This window comes from Musa acuminata, chromosome BXJ1-9, assembly GCF_036884655.1.
Source record: "Musa acuminata AAA Group cultivar baxijiao chromosome BXJ1-9, Cavendish_Baxijiao_AAA, whole genome shotgun sequence".
NCBI classification, from domain to species: domain Eukaryota; kingdom Viridiplantae; phylum Streptophyta; class Magnoliopsida; order Zingiberales; family Musaceae; genus Musa; species Musa acuminata.
The window spans coordinates 47387286-47404859 of record NC_088335.1 but is presented as its reverse complement, the minus strand read 5'-3'; the positions used below and the strand labels follow the sequence as shown (position 1 = coordinate 47404859).

General features: G+C 47.8%; 2 protein-coding genes and 1 long non-coding RNA gene across 7 annotated transcripts; 1 reads left to right on the top strand and 2 right to left on the bottom strand.

The window, feature by feature from the left end:
• Positions 1 to 1263: 1263 nt before the first annotated feature.
• On the top strand, positions 1264 to 4903 carry LOC103999220 (FT-interacting protein 1). 3 transcript variants are annotated; one of them, XM_009420896.3, is made up of 2 exons: positions 1264 to 2071; positions 2249 to 4903. In XM_009420896.3, the coding sequence occupies exon 2, from the start codon at positions 2327 to 2329 to the stop codon at positions 4718 to 4720; it is 2394 nt and encodes a 797-aa protein (XP_009419171.1). In that variant the 5' UTR covers positions 1264 to 2071; positions 2249 to 2326; the 3' UTR covers positions 4721 to 4903. The 3 variants fall into 3 exon arrangements, with proteins under 3 accessions (XP_009419171.1, XP_009419170.1, XP_018674121.1); XM_009420895.3 differs by having other exon boundaries at positions 2198 to 4903; XM_018818576.2 differs by having other exon boundaries at positions 1791 to 2071; positions 2174 to 4903.
• Positions 4811 to 11088, bottom strand: LOC103999219 (uncharacterized). 3 transcript variants are annotated; one of them, XR_010479872.1, is made up of 4 exons: positions 10546 to 11088; positions 5703 to 5822; positions 5088 to 5618; positions 4811 to 4949 (listed from the first exon to the last, which is right to left on the bottom strand). It is a non-coding gene; the product is annotated as an uncharacterized LOC103999219 (long non-coding RNA). The 3 variants fall into 3 exon arrangements; XR_010479871.1 differs by having other exon boundaries at positions 5088 to 5822; positions 6809 to 11088; XR_010479870.1 differs by having other exon boundaries at positions 5088 to 5822.
• A 264-nt stretch (positions 11089 to 11352) lies between these two features.
• On the bottom strand, positions 11353 to 15616 carry LOC135593898 (bZIP transcription factor TGA10-like). Its single transcript, XM_065084216.1, has 11 exons — positions 15321 to 15616; positions 14715 to 14818; positions 14050 to 14102; positions 13827 to 13964; positions 13673 to 13738; positions 13522 to 13581; positions 13338 to 13415; positions 13197 to 13257; positions 12821 to 13092; positions 11868 to 12107; positions 11353 to 11708 (listed from the first exon to the last, which is right to left on the bottom strand). The coding sequence occupies exons 1-11, from the start codon at positions 15434 to 15436 to the stop codon at positions 11559 to 11561; spliced, it is 1338 nt and encodes a 445-aa protein (XP_064940288.1). The 5' UTR covers positions 15437 to 15616; the 3' UTR covers positions 11353 to 11558.
• Between the last annotated feature and the right edge of the window lie 1958 nt (positions 15617 to 17574).

The following is a 17574-nucleotide window of genomic DNA, read 5'->3' as shown; positions in this document are numbered from 1 at the left end:
ACTTCTCTGGTCACAACCCAATGGGGACCTTTCTAGCTCTGTATAAGCTCAGTTTATTACCAACAGCAGGATATCTAATCCCCACCACAGCAGAAACAAATGGGCGTCTCACAAGGTGCCAAGCACCAGCCAAACAAGGTCAACATGTTGCAGAGAACCCCAGACATCTCTCCTCTAACAAGGTCATTCTTTTCTGATCTCCCTTTGCACTGAGGCACTGGTACCTTGTTCAGAGATCCATGCCAAATTGAAATCAAAAGCTTCCTCCCCTTACACCAAGAACAGAAGAAAGAGCATCATTTAAAAGATTGCAATGAATGCCTTAGAATTAACAATAAAAGAGAGAGAGAGAGAGAAAAGAATGCATATATATATATATATATAAAAGATTCTCCAGTTTCTGTTGAACATTTTTACTGAACATAAAATTAAGGAAAGCATTTCTAAATCATTATTTTCTTTTGAAGTTTTAGGAGTACTTGAACAGGAATGACTCTGATTCACATATGACATAGCTTAATCATAGAATTACTGGTCATTCATGTACTCCTGCATCATTTTGAGATGAACATGTACTGCTCAATTGCGTCAACAGCAGTGTCCCCTATGGCACTCATCTCCACATCCCAGTCCTGTTGCTCTTGTTCAATACCAACAAATAGAATGGGCTTTTGTTCAGGAAAGCAATATGGATTCATGTAGGCCCTTTGCCGTGCTCTCCCAGCTATAGTATTTGGTTCATTTCCAGGATACATAACCTGCAATCTTTTACTCTGATAGGATGATGCTTACAAAAACTATAATCATTCCAGCTGCAGCTATAAATTCAAGTGTAGGTGTCCCAAATGTTTGAACATTACTGCCAATTATTGGTTTGTACTCACAGCATTCTCGGAATTGTTATTTCAACATCAAATTACTGTTTTTTGGTGCTCAGAGAATTCTGAGAATGCTGTTCCCAAACTCTCACATCTTTTTCATCTGTTCCTCACCTCTTTTCTTTTCTTCCGTATGTCGGAGATCAGCTTTGCATCATCAGTTCACCAGTGAAGCATTATTTGTAGTTTGGAGTCATTATTGATTCTCCACCGTGGGGGCCTAAAAGTTCTCTGTAAAGAACTTACTTAGCTCTCAGAATCTTAACTGTTTACAGATGTCTAACAAGTATGGAGAATCAATTCCAGTGAAAGCCAGCCACCAGTAAGAAAGAATAAAGACAGCAATCACTTTATCCATCTCACAAGGAAAGAGAAACCTCAAGCTCAGGACTGCCTACTCTACTGAGGTTATTGGGTTCCTCTTGAATTCATGTGATCAGATGCCTTCCGTCCTCGAACTTCCATTTCACCAGAGAACAACATATGACAAGTGTTTCTTCATCCTTTGAGTGGTCTTAGCCCTGCAAGACATCAACTTGAAACAGCAATGAAGTGATGAATCAAACTAGCTAATGGGATGTTGGGCTCGGAACCACAGCAGGCAAGAAGAATGGCAGCTCAGTGTTGTGAGATGCGAAGGGTGCCAAGGAAATCAGATGGCAGAACAGCCATTACACTATTTTATTCAAACATGCAGAATAAAGGTTAGAGGAAAGCATCTTTGTCAAAAGTCTCCAAGCTCCAAAAGCCTTTGAATTTATGCTTTCAGGGAATCCTTTGCTTTATTACTTGACATTTACCCTCGCTTGCTGTCCTTTTGGAACTGTTTCCAACAGTGCGCAGAAGAAATGATGCAGCTATTTAAGAACTCCTTTTTTAAGTCACTCTTCTAAGCATGGCAGCACAGCGAAGTCAGCAGGATGAGCTCTCCATAAACAAGCTCAGCAATCTAGTTAAGACAAACCACTAAACCACAATCATCATCATCATCATCCTATCTTTATTCCCTCCACTTCTCTCAACTTTTAATTGTAGCTCGATCACTTCCTTCTGTGACACTTCAGTGTCAGGTTCGCAAAACAGCTTCTCCATGAAACTTGTGGTCGTCTTCCTCCCTACATGAAGGCAGCTCGTTCCAGGCCGCAGTTAGCTTGGGAAGGCGAGAGTTCACGGGGTTGGCATCATCAAGCAAGGTGAGGAAATCCTTCAGAACCAAAGTCCCCTCCTGCTTCTCCACCTCTAGTGTCATTGCATGGACATCCACCAGTATTGAATCTGATTTTATTGTCATTAAGGAACCTACTATTAAGCCCTTGCAGATGAAGATAATTCCATAGACACTGCCCTAAAACCAGCTGCTGTTGACGTAGAGGTAGCCCGAGGACCGATTGAAGTCTCGCTCCACCCGGGAGAATCCACCGAGAAGCAGAGCCGCGGTGGTGTCGATCATGGCGCAGCAGCAGGTCCAACCGAGCCGCGCAGAGGAGTACAAGCTCAAGGATACGAGTCCGCAGCTGGGCGAGCGGTGGCCGCATGCGAGGGGCGGCGGGTGGATGGGCCTGGTCTACGGCGGCGACAAGCTCACGAGCACATACGACCTCGTGGAACAGATGCACTACCTCTACGTGCGTGTCGTCAAGGCCAAGAACCTCCCCACCAATGCCGTCTCCGGCAGCTGCGACCCGTATGTGGAAGTGAAGCTGGGCAACTACCACGGCACAACTAAGCACTTCGACAAGAGGGTCAACCCCGAATGGAACCAGGTGTTCGCCTTCTCCAAGGAGCGGATCCAGTCGACGATCCTCGAGGTCTACGTCAAGGACAGAGAGATGGTGGCACGGGATGACTATGTGGGCAGGGTCGCCTTCGATCTCAATGAGGTGCCGACGAGACTGCCGCCGGACAGCCCGTTAGCCCCCCAGTGGTACCGGCTCGAGGACCACCGGGGGGAGAGCAAGGTGAGGGGGGAAGTCATGTTGGCAGTGTGGATCGGGACGCAGGCCGACGAGGCCTTCCCGGACGCATGGCACTCCGACGCGGCCTCCGTCCAGGGCGAGGGAGTGTTCAACATCCGGTCCAAGGTGTACGTCTCCCCCAAGCTCTGGTACCTCAGAGTAATCGTCATCGAAGCCCAGGACGTGCAGCCCAACGACAAGAGCCGCCTCCCGGAGGTGTTCGTCAAGGCTCAGGTCGGCAACCAGGTGCTGAAGACCAAAGTTTGCCCCACCAAGACTATGAATCCGATGTGGAACGAGGACCTTGTGTTCGTGGCGGCCGAGCCATTCGAGGAGCACCTGGTGCTGACCACCGAGGACCGCCTGAACCAGACCAAGGACGAGTTGCTCGGGAGGATCGTCCTGCCACTGACGTTGTTCGAGAAGCGGCTAGACCACCGGCCGGTGCATTCGAGATGGTTCAACATGGAGAGGTTCGGCTTCGGAGTGCTCGAGGGTGAACTGAGAAAGGAACTCAAGTTCTCGAGCAGGATCCACCTCCGTGTCTGCCTCGAAGGAGCCTACCATGTGATGGATGAGTCCACCATGTACATCAGCGACAACCGTCCGACGGCGCGGCAGCTGTGGAAGCAACCCGTTGGAGTTCTGGAAGTGGGCATTCTCAGTGCGCAGGGACTGGCTCCGATGAAGAAGACGGACGGCAGAGGCACCACCGACGCCTACTGCGTCGCCAAGTACGGCCAGAAATGGGTACGGACCAGAACGATCATCGACAGTTTCAGTCCGAAATGGAACGAGCAGTACACCTGGGAGGTGTATGATCCCTGCACCGTGATCACCCTCGGGGTGTTCGATAACGGCCATGTCGGAGGGAACGAGAAACCTGGAGGCGGCGGAGCGGCGAGAGACATGAGAATCGGCAAGGTGAGGATCCGGCTGTCGACATTGGAGATGGATCGGATCTACACGCACGCGTACCCCCTCGTCGTCCTGCAGCCGTCGGGGGTGAAGAAGATGGGGGAGCTGCACCTGGCGGTGCGTTTCACATGTTTGTCCCTGGCGAGCATGATCTACCTCTACGGGCACCCGCTGCTCCCCAAGATGCACTATATTCATCCTTTTACCATCAACCAGGTGGACAGCCTGCGGTACCAGGCAATGAGCATCGTGGCGTCGAGGCTGGGGCGGGCGGAGCCACCGCTGAGGAAGGAGGCGGTGGAGTACATGCTGGATGTCGACTCCCACATGTGGAGCATGAGGAGGAGCAAGGCCAACTTCTTCCGGATCACGTCGCTGCTCTCGGGGACCATCGGCATGTTCCGGTGGTTGGACGACGTGCGCCGCTGGAAGAACCCCATCACCACCTTGCTCGTCCACGTCTTGTTTCTGATTCTGATCTGCTACCCGGAGCTGATCCTGCCCACCATGTTCCTCTACATGTTCCTGATCGGGCTGTGGAGCTACAGGTTCCGACCGAGGCACCCGCCGCACATGGACACGAAGCTCTCGGCGGCGGAGGTTATACACCCCGATGAGCTCGACGAGGAGTTCGACACGTTTCCGACGACGAAATCGCACGACATAGTTCGGATGAGGTACGACAGGCTTCGGAGCGTGGCCGGCAGGATTCAGACGGTGGTGGGCGACCTGGCGATGCAGGGGGAGAGGTTGCAGTCGCTACTGAGCTGGAGGGATCCCAGGGCGACCAGCCTGTTCGTGGTGTTCTGCCTGGTTGCCGCCGTGATGCTCTACGTGACGCCGTTCCAGATGGTGGCGCTCTTGGCGGGCCTGTACATGCTGCGCCACCCCAGATTCAGGAGCAAGCTGCCGTCCGTCCCCAACAATTTCTTCAAGAGGCTTCCTTCGCGGATCGACAGCATGCTCTGAGGGAGAAGAAAACTGCTACTAGATTTTGCCAGTCCTCTCATATACACTGCTATCCATTCTTCCTTACGACTTATTTTATTAGTTCGTATAGATTCCGCGAGGAGTGTGGGTTTGCGGAGCTGTTGTAGTGATGTCTGGTTTTGTTTGCCGTGTGATGCACAATTCTATTTTGATTTCTTGCAAGAGTTCTTACGGAGTGCATGCAGTTGCCCTGTTCTGTGGAAGGTGCCTGCACAAATGAGGATATGGGTAAAGAAATGATAAGGTAGAATAATAATGCATCAGTCTATGGAGATTCTAAAATAAATGAAGATTCTATGCCGTGTGATTGATGGATTGGAATAAAGCTAAACAAGGCATAGTTTACCGGAAAAGTAAATAGTGTCCAAGGATGCTCAATGTGCTGTCATCAACTCAATGCTCAATGTGCTATCATCCAAGATTTGGCTGCTGGTCTTTCCAGAGAAGCTGCACAAGATAACATCTTCAATGTCGAGTTGACTATGGGGAGGGATCGTAACATATCTGTGTTGTCAACCGAAAAGCAAATCGTAGCACATGAACAATGGAGTGAGTATATACACAACTGTAGCAAACCATGACTAATAGTCTCCTGCAGATAAACCTCCTCTGATGCAAAGAGTTTCTCTCGGGACTTGCTTATTCTCCCATCCAGTGGAATACTCGGTCATCAAACTTCTCAACATCAACTCCAGAAATCTGAATCTTGGTGGATGTTACAATAATATAAACCTTATTTGAGTAATGTAGATGGACTGCATTGATCTCGAACGGCTCTCCAGCAGTAGCAGCAGGAGAAGATAGAATCTTGGTGGATGTTGCAATGATATAAACCTCCTCTGATTCAAAGAGTTTCTCTTAGGACTTGCTTATTCTCCTATCCAGTGGAATACTCATCATCAAACTTCTCAACATCAACTCCAAAAATCTGAATCTTGGTGGATGTTACAGTGATATAAACCTTATTCGAGCAACGTCGATGGACTGCATTGATCTCGAAGTGCTCTCCAGCAGTAGCAGCAGGAGAAGATAGAATGAAGCAGTACCAACAGACAACTTGGCAATTGAAGAAAAACACAACCTATAACCCAAGGAATATGACAAATGTACTTATCAAGAATCAACAAGTATGTCAGTAAAGAAACAAACAACATTGAACAAAATAAGAAAACTTTGATCTAACATCTAAAGTAGTAATTAGTGGTATCATTTCTATTTTATCCTAAGTCAGGAAAGAGAAAAAAACAATGTTTATACAATCAAACAATCTGCGAAAAGAAAAATGCTCATGGAAATTCAACAATTCAACGAGATGTCAAGATTACTAGTTTTATCCATGAGTTCAAGGAGCCTAGTTATGCATTTATAACATTAGCACATCTGCAGTAAAGAATCAAATAAAAAGCTTGGACAAACAAAAGAAAAATAAAACAACAACTAGCAACAGGGAGTAGCAGATGTGAGAGCTAAATTGTCTCACACAATTTTCGAACCTAATATAAGCATGAATCTAATAATTTCATATCTAATCTTTTGGCTCTAAAACTTACAGAAAATGAAGAATGTGCACTCAGTTTAGTAAAGGCTACAAGTCCGAAACACTAATTAGCTTATGATATATCTGGGAAATTTATGGCTGTTGTTATCATACTGACTTTTCTTTCTGTAATTTTCATCCATGGTAACCCTATTCTAGGGCTCAATTAACTTGATACTCCAGCCCAAAATACTTAATAATAATCGACTCATTATAGACTTATAAACCATCTCGAATCAGGAACTAAACTGGGATGTCACTTATCCAATGGGAAATGTAACTAAAATAACTTCAACACATATATGACCTAAAGATCAAGAACCAAAGTTCATAAAAGGAGTCCACAAGAAGTTGAATTGCTATGTCTTACATGCAACTTGACAAGGCTGCATTAGTTTCTAAGACCTAAAAGTTGAGTTGCAGCGTCATAAATGCAATTCGACTAGGTTGTACATGTTTCCAACCTGGACAGAATACCAATTGAATTCATATTGTATTACTACTTGACAAAAAGATGCGGACCAACTCACCATCAATCTCCGGAACTTTGAATTTATATACCAAAATCTACTAAAACACTGAATCTTTGACAAGCTTAAGCAACAGAACACCTGCCCTCTATCAACCATCTCCAAGTATTAACTTCCCTGCAAACAGAAACTGTTAGTGTAGACAACCTTAAGCCGTGGCCTCGGGACCAACGCGGCTTGGTTCGGGTCCGGATGACGGGGATCTCCCTGGGACGTGCCTCGACACTGCTGAGGTGGCCGATCCCGGTGCTCCGATTGGGATGGGGTCGCTATCCTCTCCGGGCAAGAACTCCTCGCATGCACATCCTGTGGGGACCTTCGGCTTCGCACCTGCACAAAGGTCGGGTCAGGGGAGCTCGGCCCGACCCCTCCGACGATCAAGTTAGTGAGTAGTCGCAGGGGTTTTGTTATCTATGTTGGTGTCCTCCCCCTTTCCCGTTTAGAATGCAAGAGTATTTATAGGGAAGCTTACTGTTTCCTGATGTGCCCGCTTGCAGGGGGCAGGCTCGTACTCCTGGTAGCGTCTGACACTGGTGTTGGCGTGGCGTGAAGGACCGAGCTTGAGCAGGATGTTTAATGTGCCTCGGTCGGCGTTCCAGTCCGTTTGACCAGGTGGTGTCAGGTCAACCGAGGTGTCATCTGGGGCAGCTGACATCAACTCGAGTCTTATCGCCATTATTACCCTTATCATATTCCTTTCCTCCCCCCCCCCCCCCCCGAAGGAAGCTATGCATCGGTTGCTGTAAAGGGGGGTCCGAGGCATGGCTTCAACTTTGAGAAACTGTCCCAGCCGGGCGTCTTGCCGGTCCGTTGCCAGGGGTGTGGGAATCGTGGAGTTTAGCAACTAAGAAGGGTTGGATGTGCAGCGGTGACCCCGGGTAGTGTGCGGCCGAGGAGCACACTCAGTAGAGCAGGCCGAGCAGAGGCTGTGGTCTCGGGGAGCATGGAGCCGAGGAGCACGACGCAGGCGGGCTGGCCGCGCAGGTGTGGTCTCGAGGAGCATGGAGCCGAGGAGCACGACGCAGGCGGGTTGGCCGCGCAGGCGTGGTCTCGGGGAGCATGGAGCCGAGGAGCATGACGCAGGCGGGCTGGCCGCGCAGGCATGGTCTCGAGCAACATGCGGCCGAGGAGCACGATGCAGGCGGGCAAGCCGCGCAGGTGTGGTCTCAGGCAACACGCGGTCGAGGAGCACGACGCAGGCGGGCAGGCCGCGCAGGTGTGGTCTCGGGGAGCATGGAGCCGAGGAGCACGACGCAGGCGGGCTGGCCGCGCAGGTGCGATCTTGGGGAGCATGGAGCCGAGGAGCACGACGCAGGCGGGCTGGCCGCGCAGGTGTGGTCTCGGGCAACATGCGGCCGAGGAGCACGACGCAGGCGGGCAAGCCGTGCAGGTGTGGTCTCGGGCAACACGCGACCGAGGAGCACGACGCAGGCGGGCAGGCCGCGCAGGTGTGGTCTCGGGCAACACGCGACCGAGGAGCACGACGCAGGCGGGCAGGCCGCGCAGGCGTGGTCTCGGGCGACACGTAGCCGAGGAGCATGACGCAGGCGGGCTGGCCGCGCAGAGGCGGTCTCGGGCATACTACGACCGAGGGACACGGCTCAAGCGGGCAGGCCGCGCTGAGGTGGACTCGGGCAGTCTACGATCGAGCCGTGTAGATACAGAAGGGGGTTAGGCCGGAGCTAACCGCGAGCCGAGAGGCAGTCAGGTAGATATTGAGCCTTCGCTCGGAAGAGACCGAGGCAGGGCCTAGATTCCTTTTACGAGGACTACATCGGATAGCCACCGCGGGTGCTTGACTTCTTCTATGGGGCCCGCTGTCAAAAGTCGCTCCTCCTCCTCACGGCCACCCAGGCCTCCGCCGCGATGTACTAGTTAGCCTGCTGGAGCATATCTGGTACTGTGGTGGGGGGTCGCTCCACGAGGGACCAGAAGAATCTGGAAGGTCGCAGGCCTGTCATAAACGCCTGCACTAACAGAGAGGGATGAGCGTCCGGCAACCCCCGGATTTGTGTTGTAAAGCGATTCACAAAATGGGAGAGGGGCTCGTCCTCCCTTTAGTTGAGTCCGAGGAGCAGTGCAACGGACGGCTTCGGCCGAGCGTAGGCCAAGAAGTTAAGCTCGAAGTCTTCGACGAGCTGATCAAAGGAGGTGATCGTCCCGGTCTTCAGACCGCTGTACCATGTGCGGGCTGGCCCCCTCAGAGTCGTGGGAAATGCCTTGCACATCAAAGCGTCGGAGGTTCCGTATAGCGCCATCTAGGCGCAAAAAGCGGCTACATGGTCCGCTGGGTCGGTGGAACCGTCGTAAGCATCCAGGGAGGGGAGTCGAAAGTTCGGGGGGACTATCTGGTCCTGTATCTCGGGCGTAAACGGGGATCCTTGGTGTGCGTCCTCCCCGAGCTCTCCCTTTGACCTGCGGACCTCCTTCTGCACCTCGTCGAGTCGCTGATTGACGAAGTGCAATTGGGCTCGTAGGGAATCCGTAGAGTCCGAAGATAATGCCTCGGGTTCCGGGTGGCCTCTTGCGTTGGCCGCCACTCGGCCCCCGTGTGGGGGTGGTGGGACCCGAGGCGAAGCGGGGAGCTCCCGGGGTGGTGTGCGAGCCTGAATGGGTGGCTCCTGTTGCCGCAGTGGTTGGACGGTCGGGGAGCGCAGTGGATGAGAAGAAACAAGGGGAATAATGGATTGCACCATACCGGTCAGTTCGGACTTGATGGGTGAGGTCGTGGAAGGCCTCGGATGACACGGGCGATGGGTCGGCGGGGGCGCCGTCGGCGGCGATAGGCCCGGGTCGTTGAATATCCGCCAATAGCGCTCTGAGGTCGTGGCGGGGTGTTCGTCACGAAGATCTCCGTGCGGGGGATGTTCCCCTGAAGCTCCAATTGGATGTGACCCCTCAACCGTAGGTTCGTTCAAGCCAATCGGTTGATCCCTAGACATTCCGGCCCTTCCTCTAGCACCAAAAATATTAGTGTAAATAACCTTAAGTCGTGGCCTCGGGACCGACGCGGCTTGGTTCGGGTCCGGATGACGGGGATCTCCTTAGGACGTGCCTTGAGACTGCTGAGGTGGTCGATCCCGGTGCTCCGATTGGGATGGGGTCGCTATCCTCTCCGGGCAAGAACTCCTCGCCTGCGCGTCCTGTGGGGACCTTCGACTTCGCACTTGCACAAAGGTCGGGTCGAGGGAGCTCGGCCCGACCCCTCCGACGATCAAGTTAGTGAGTAGTCGCAGGGAGTTTGTTATCTATGTTGGTGTCCTCCCCCATTCCCATTTAGAATGCAAGGGTATTTATATGGAAGCTTATTGCTTCCTAATATGCCCGCTTGCAGGGGGCAAGCTCGTACTCCTAGTAGCGTCTGACATTGGTGTTGGCGTGACGTGAAAGACCGAGCCTGAGCAGGATGTTTAATGTGCCTCGGTCAGCGTTCCGGTCCGTTTGACCAGGTGGTGTCAGGTCAACCGAGGCGTCATCTGGGGCAGCTGACTTCAACCCAAGTCTTATCACCATTATTACCCTCATCAGAAACCAATGAGATTAGAGCAGTAATTCGAAGCCAGTAAATCAATATCAAAATAATGCACTACGTTCTTTACTTGCACTCGATTAATTATAATGAAAACTACGGCCGTATCGGAGAGCAGCCATTCGATGAAGAGAGATCTGAACTAGCTCATACAAATCAAAGAAAAAACCTTTCATGATCGAAGCAACAAAAAAGTTACAGATGATACCTGCAGAGGCTATTGAAATGGCACTCTTTTGGAAGAAAAATCTTAAATGTGCAAACGCTCAGCGCTGCAAACAATCCCGACGGAAGCTGCTTCAAAAAGACGAACCTTTTCCCGAACCCCGAAACGAAAACCATCAACCCTTAGACCAAGACAGGGAAATCGCCGCAGAAATCAAAAGAGCATGGGGATAAAGAAGGGTATTTGGACCTGAGCTTGGCGGGCTTGGGTTTGCGGCAGTTGGGAATGGCGTATTGACGTCGTCAGCTTGGTAGAACTTGAAGAGATTTACGGCTGGCTAGGGCGGTGCCGCCATGCTTGGCCTCGATCGACCAAACCCTGCGCTCGCGGTACATCTTGGACCGCAAGCACTCCCCGCCCCCATGCTCGAGTTACAATCTGAACCTAGAGAAGCACCAGATCCGAGGAACAAGGTCGGGTGGCCCTCGCCGCAATGCCCACCCTCGTCGTCGCCGGCGAGCAGTCGAAACCCTGGAAGCGACGATGGGGGCGGAGCAGGTGGGAAGGAAAGCACTGCGTGGAGATTGCAAAACCCTCGTATTAGTTGATGGGGATCAACTGGCCGTTGTTTCTTGTTAAGATTCGCATGGTGCCTGATCGATCTCTGGGACTAAACAATGCAAATGGGCCAGGCCGAAGGATCCCATGGTCCTGCAGAAGTATTTATAATTTTTTATCTTATTCCACCTTATTATCAAATTAAATTATTTAATTTAGCATTTGGAAAAAGAAATGACAGTGGATGAAAGGAAAATGTCTGCAATATTGGGTAAATATTTGTAGAGAACGTGAATCCTAAACCATGTTTCCTTAAACAGCGTGTTTATGCATGGAGTCATTGTTTGTGTATACATCTCGAGATGAGTTCCGGATAAATCACATCATCCCTCAACTCTTTCAGTGCTAAGAGACGGTAGTCGTACACAAATAAGTAATACACATTTGAGGCCACTCTCGTCTTCATCTGCATGCATGCAATGCCTGGTTGCGTTCGATCACTGAAGTCTCGGTCGAGAGAGCCAAAGGGAGCTCAGTGAACGGAGCCGGTGAAAGTACTCGGCAATGGCTAACAAGCATCGCGCCATCTGCCGCGTCGTGAAGATCTGGTAAAGCCGGTGAAGTGCTTGCTGCCTCAGATGATCTGCCTGCAAGCATTCATCGCATTGTAGTTAGGCACCGTATCCTACCTTATGTTTTTAGCTCACAAGGTATATCTATGTCCTTTGCATGTAGGTTTCCTAGGCGAACTTGCTGCACCCCAAGTCGAAACACAAAACAAGATGTTATATGGATCGTAAGCTTACTTCTCGGACGAAGCTTTCTAAGGTGGTGAGCTTGTTCATGGCGACGGTCATCTGCCCCATGTAGTTGGCCATGTTGGATGTGTAGCTCAGTTCGTCGGAGGCAATGGTGTCCGAGAGAGATTTGTTGAGGGCTTCGAGCCCTTGGCTCAGTGCTTCCTCGGTCTCCTGCGTCGACTGCTGCATTCCACACACTCCCAATATCTGCTGCTCTGTCAATGGCTCGATGTGTCTCAAAAGCATCTAAACAAGCGTAATGCGTATCAGCACAAGTAGAACTATGATGATGCTTTAAGAAGTTTGAACCTTTCCATGTGAGCTGCTTAGTTATCCTAAACATCATATTTGAATGTTATTACTCAGCATATATACCTCAAGAACAATGTATATTGTCCGAGTTGAAATTTAGATGTGCATCAAAATACACACAAAAGCTTTTGGAAATTGATCCAAAGATAGTACTCAACCCTTCCACTAGAACACATCCTGTGAGCTCATGCCCTGCTGATCATAAGGCACCAAATCCATCATCTTCCTATGGCATACGAGAACTTTGTGTACATATATGTTAATAAGCCTAGCTCTTGGCCAATTACTTTCCAAGCGCAGTGGTTGATACATCCTTAAACAAATGGCTACTGCACAGCCTTTCTGGCTTGGAGAGATGATTATTCAAATGATAATATTCACCATTTGGTGATATCGATCCTCAAAGAAACTATGCTCATGTCAGAACTGCCTGATTAAACCTTTATTATTTATACTTGCATGAGGTTTTTGTTAGGTCTATTTATCATGGCAACTGTATCGTTACCGGAGAATCAGAGTTTGCTGCCGAGCATTAAATCGTCCTGCAAATGCTATATGGTACTAATGTTGGTGTTTAATCCCAGGTGTACGGAGATGCATGCAAGAAAGAGATCTGTTGAAGGTGTTGGATGAGCAGTGAAAGGGACCTGAATGAGCTCGGAGGGGCGGAAGCCACCCATCCACATGAAGCAGCGCTCGGCAGGGGTCATCCACATGCCGGAGATGAGGTGGAAGACGTCCGACTTGATGACCGCACCCTTGAGATGCATCATCTGATCATAATGCGCGAGGCAGATGTCCACCAACATCCGCAGCTCGTTCTCCGGCGACTGTTCTTGCACCGCTCTGCGGAGCTCGCACATGAGCCTGTGGTGCTCCTCCACCCACCTCGCGTACTCCATGTCGAACGTGGCCTCATCTAAATGCAACCCATATTTCGTCAGCAATAAGCTTCCAAACACCGACATGCTTCATTGGTGAACTGTACAGTACTCATGTCAGCTCACTGTAGAATGATGGTACCTGAGTTGAACCCACCGACACCTGCGTCCACAAGAGCTGCTCCACCACCAAATAATATACCCTTCAAGAAGCATGATAGTTTGATTGAGGGGAATCGTAAGATGAGTTAAATGAGTTCAAATATGTAAGATTAATGGGTACCTGTGCTCTTGCCTTTTGAAGTTCTTGTTCAAGCTGAGAAAGCTTGATCCTGCTGCTCTCTAATTGTTGTATATAAGCCTGTAGAGTGAGAAGAATTAAGCAGCAAATACATGAGTCAGGTTTTAGGTGGAATATTCTGTTCTTTCTGCTCATCATCTTCTATGTTCTTCATTATCTGACTGACCTTTTTCCTAAGCCTGCTTTTCCTGGCTGCTTCCCTGTTCTGAGCAAGCCTTCTCAATGTCTGCTCCCAAATAAATGAACCATATTGTTAGAGAGTTCTCCTCCTCCTACAAAACAAAGTACTTTAGAGGGAGAGCTTCACACTAGCACACCTTAGGGTCCGGTGTCTTGAGCCTTCGATGATCTGAACCAGATATGCCCTTTCTGTTCCCTTCTTTCTGAAGCCGGAAGTAAATAACAAGTAAAAAAGCCTAAATAGAGAGTGAGTGAGAGAGAGAGAGAGAGAGAGAGAGAGAGAAGGTTCACCTTGAGGATGGCTGCTTTGGTATCCTCGCCATGCTCAGGCAAAGCTGGGAGATAACTCTCAGCGTTGCCCAAATCCATGGCTTGTTCCGACGGCTTAGAACCACCACTACTTGCTGGAGAAGCCGAGCTGATTCCACCCTATGAGTAGTAAATGTCATATGTACTGCCAGTAATATCAAAAGAAGATGAAGAGCAAGAGAAGCTGAGTTCTCATTCCAGGTACCTTTGTCCTTGGATCTACATGCATGGGCCGAGAAGGGAAAATGTTCAACGTCTCTGCATACATGAAGTCTTGCAAGCATTAAATTCCCTCGAGGTGCACCTTAAATCATCCCAGCAGAACACTAAATGGAGAATAGTTCCTCTTAGGGAATCAAGGGACCACCTTTTGCTTCCGCAGACATGATCATGGCAGAAACATGAAACTATTTCAGAGAGACAGACTCACAGGAGATTGTGTTTGTGTGTTGTGTATCTCTGCGTGTGTGTGTGTGTGTGTGTGATAGAGAGAGAGAGAGAGAGAGAGAGAGAGAGAGAGAGATAAACACAAACCGATTTCTACCCCTAACAGTACATATCACAAAGAAGAAGAAGAAACTCTAACAAATGAAAAGTAATCAGAAAACATACTCTCATATGCTTATTTTTCAGAATATTAGGTATTAGATTTATGGTCTTATCAGCCAAAATCTGGTCAAATACAAAGTACGAACAAAGTCTGTTGGCCATGATGTTCTCATGACCCAAAAAAGCTCTTCAGCAAGCAATCTCAATAGCTATCGGATTCCACTTCTTCATCCTACTACTTCCTGATCTGATATCCAGGAGAAGCAGCCGATGTCAAATCGAACTACGAAGAAGTGAAGGTTAACCAGAAGAGAGACTCACGTTTTTGTTCTTGAGCTGAGGTTGAGCGATCCTGCCCATCTAAGAACATGAATAGAGCCTGATCCAGCTCTCCCAAGTCATAAGATCCAGACTCCTTGTTTCTACTGTATCATATCAGTACAAAGTTTCTGGTAAGCAAAAGCAATTAATTCACAGCAGTATTATTTCTGAGATGAAAATTAAGCTAACTTAGTTGAGTTTTACTTGGAAGAACTCGAAAACTTAGATTTAGTTGAACTTTGGTTTATGACAATTCAGCTATGCATAAAGCGTACATCAGCTATAAGACAATCATGAAGAACTTTTAGATGTTTATACATCAAAACCTTAAATTTATTGCCAAATCAAGACTTTTGTGGCTTGAGAACATGTTTTTTTCACAGAAGTAAACGATTCTAAGCATAAATTTGGCTTTCTTTTACTTGATTCACATGAAATAGAATCCTAAAGTATGAAATTTCAGAGACCGAAATCATGCATTCCCTTTCCTCTTGATCACGTTTGGAAACAAACAACTCTTCTCTCATCATCAAAGCACACAAAACAGAAGAAAAGAAGAATTTTTGAGACACGCCAGGGGTTCAGCTCCGGCGAGATGAGTGTTACATGAAGCTCGCATGAATGGAGGAGGAAGAAGAGGGTGAAGGATGAATCATGGCAAAGGAGATCTGTTGCTGCTGCTGTTGCTGCCGCCCTAAGCTGGAGCTCCCGTTGCTTGCCATCAAAATCCGAGCTAGCCTCCCTTTTCAGGTCTCTTCTTCTCTCTCTATCTCCCCCCACCCCCACTTCGGCCAAAACAGCCCATTAATGGCGAAACCGACTTCGTTCTTTACTCGTTGGTGATCTCTCTGCACTCCAAATGGTACAGAAAAGCCAACTTTTCTTCCCCTCTCTCTCTCTCTCTCTCTCTCTCTCTCTTTCTCTCTCTTCTCCTCGCAATCATAAAACTACTTACCGCGATTCCTACCACTGAAACACGAAGACTTCCATCGGGGCGGTAAATTGACCGCTCTAGCCCAACCGGAGAACGGCGACGTGAGACGGTTTTCGCGGTGACTCGATCCCGCTATTTCGCTGAAAATAACGGCTGTTATAATCTCATTAACGGAAGGGATCGTAACCGTTATAATCGTTGCAGTAATTTCAAGGCCGTGTAATCTTATTGTAACGGTCACCCTATGATGAGACTTACTTTTATGGTATATAATTTCTTCCTATTATTATTAGTAAAAAAAATTCTTTTATTCAATAATGACCATTATTTTATATTTTAGTCAACATCACATATTCCGACTTTATGCCACAACACCACCTAATACCAACCAACATTACCAAATACATGTGAATGATTATTGCACAATTTATTTAGAAAAAAATGGTAAAAACAGAGTTTGATCACAAGATTTTATTATTAATGGTTAAATCTTTACCGGTAAACTAGCTAATATCTCTAAATGATATTTTCAACTCTCGACCCTTAGTAAATATGTCTAGTTAAATTTATATTATAGACATAAATAAAAATATATCTAATATGATTTTAAATCTTAAGTTAAAACTCGATAAGAAATATAAAATCAGCTAATGAATGTTACGTCAACATCACATAAAGTCAACACCCTCTTGCCTATGTGAATAGGAGTCTAAAAGATAACTTAAGTTAGTTATCGAACTTATAGAATATTCATAAAAATATTTTTGAAAGTTGAAGCGCAAATTGAGTTGGTTACAAATTTTGAATTCTTAATTTTTGATAAATTAATAATATTTTAAAAATAGGATTCAATCCAATGAGATTCCATACTTTTAATCCTTGGTAAACAGACGTCGACCAACTCAGATGATGGAATGTGACGAGCCACTGACCTCGTTGTCGGACTCCTGTCTTGCATGAATGAGTGTCACACACGTACGCTACACATGGCTCTGCAAATAGTGTCTGATATGTGATAACTTAACTACGTTCGGCACTTACATTAAATAGTAACGTTGACATATTGTAACGTTGACATATCACAGTTGACAATTAGATTTGACACCAACGGAAAAAAAAATAGTTTCCTAAATCCCTAAGATTCAGTTATTATTACTATAGTGATAGGGAGTATTCCAACATATCGTTGGTTGACAACCATCAAGGAGCTAACATGGAGGACAGCGTGGTATGTGTGCTGTGAGAGAGGGTTGGGTTGACGATCGACATTCTCTCGATCATCTCTTGCCAGTCCCGTATTGCACGGGGCAGTATAGATCAACATCGCACCACAAAAGCCCGAATAGGTTGACACACATCATAGGGGGCTGTACGCGGTGGCCGCCCGCATGAATGTGTCGCAAGAGGTATAGGCAACCTTTGCAGCCGTAGTTTTTTCACGTCTACTTTGCAAATATAAAAATTGATCCCTAATACCCAAAAAGAGGATCGATCCTAAAAAAATTTATACCAAATATAGAACCAATTTTTCATTAACTAATTTAAGCATCAGAGGGGTCGGGTCGAGAATTCCTTCCGATATCGACTTGTTGTATAGGGTCTTGACGGAAATCAAATCTACTCTAGCTTCACCTCGGGATAACTTCAAAATCACCCTCGCCAGCCCTTGCTCAGTCTCAACCACTCCGTCTCTCCCTCGAGAGGACTCACATAGATGATTTCGTGCTTTCGAGATAAGATCGAGCCGTACGACTCTTGGTCCGTGGCATCATGTTGTTAACGTGCTGAATCACCTATCCAATATTGTTAGGTAAACAACACATTTTGACATGGCTTGCAAAATTGACCACGCAAATACAAAGATATATGTGTATAAATATTTCAGTAAGATGGCACAACATGTCAAGGATCTTATCAACCACTCCA

Bases quoted from the DNA above. Each gene is read 5' to 3' on its own strand.
- LOC103999220 (XM_009420896.3), top strand. From the start codon at position 2,327: ATGGCGCAGCAGCAGGTCCAACCGAGCCGCGCAGAGGAGTACAAGCTC.
- LOC135593898 (XM_065084216.1), bottom strand. From the start codon at position 15,436: ATGGCAAGCAACGGGAGCTCCAGCTTAGGGCGGCAGCAACAGCAGCAG. The intron at 13,739-13,826 runs GTGAACCTTCTC...TTCCGGCTTCAG, and splicing joins CCAAAGCAGCCATCCTCAAG to AAAGAAGGGAACAGAAAGGG. The intron at 13,093-13,196 runs GTACCATCATTC...GGTTGCATTTAG, and splicing joins TGTCGGTGGGTTCAACTCAG to ATGAGGCCACGTTCGACATG.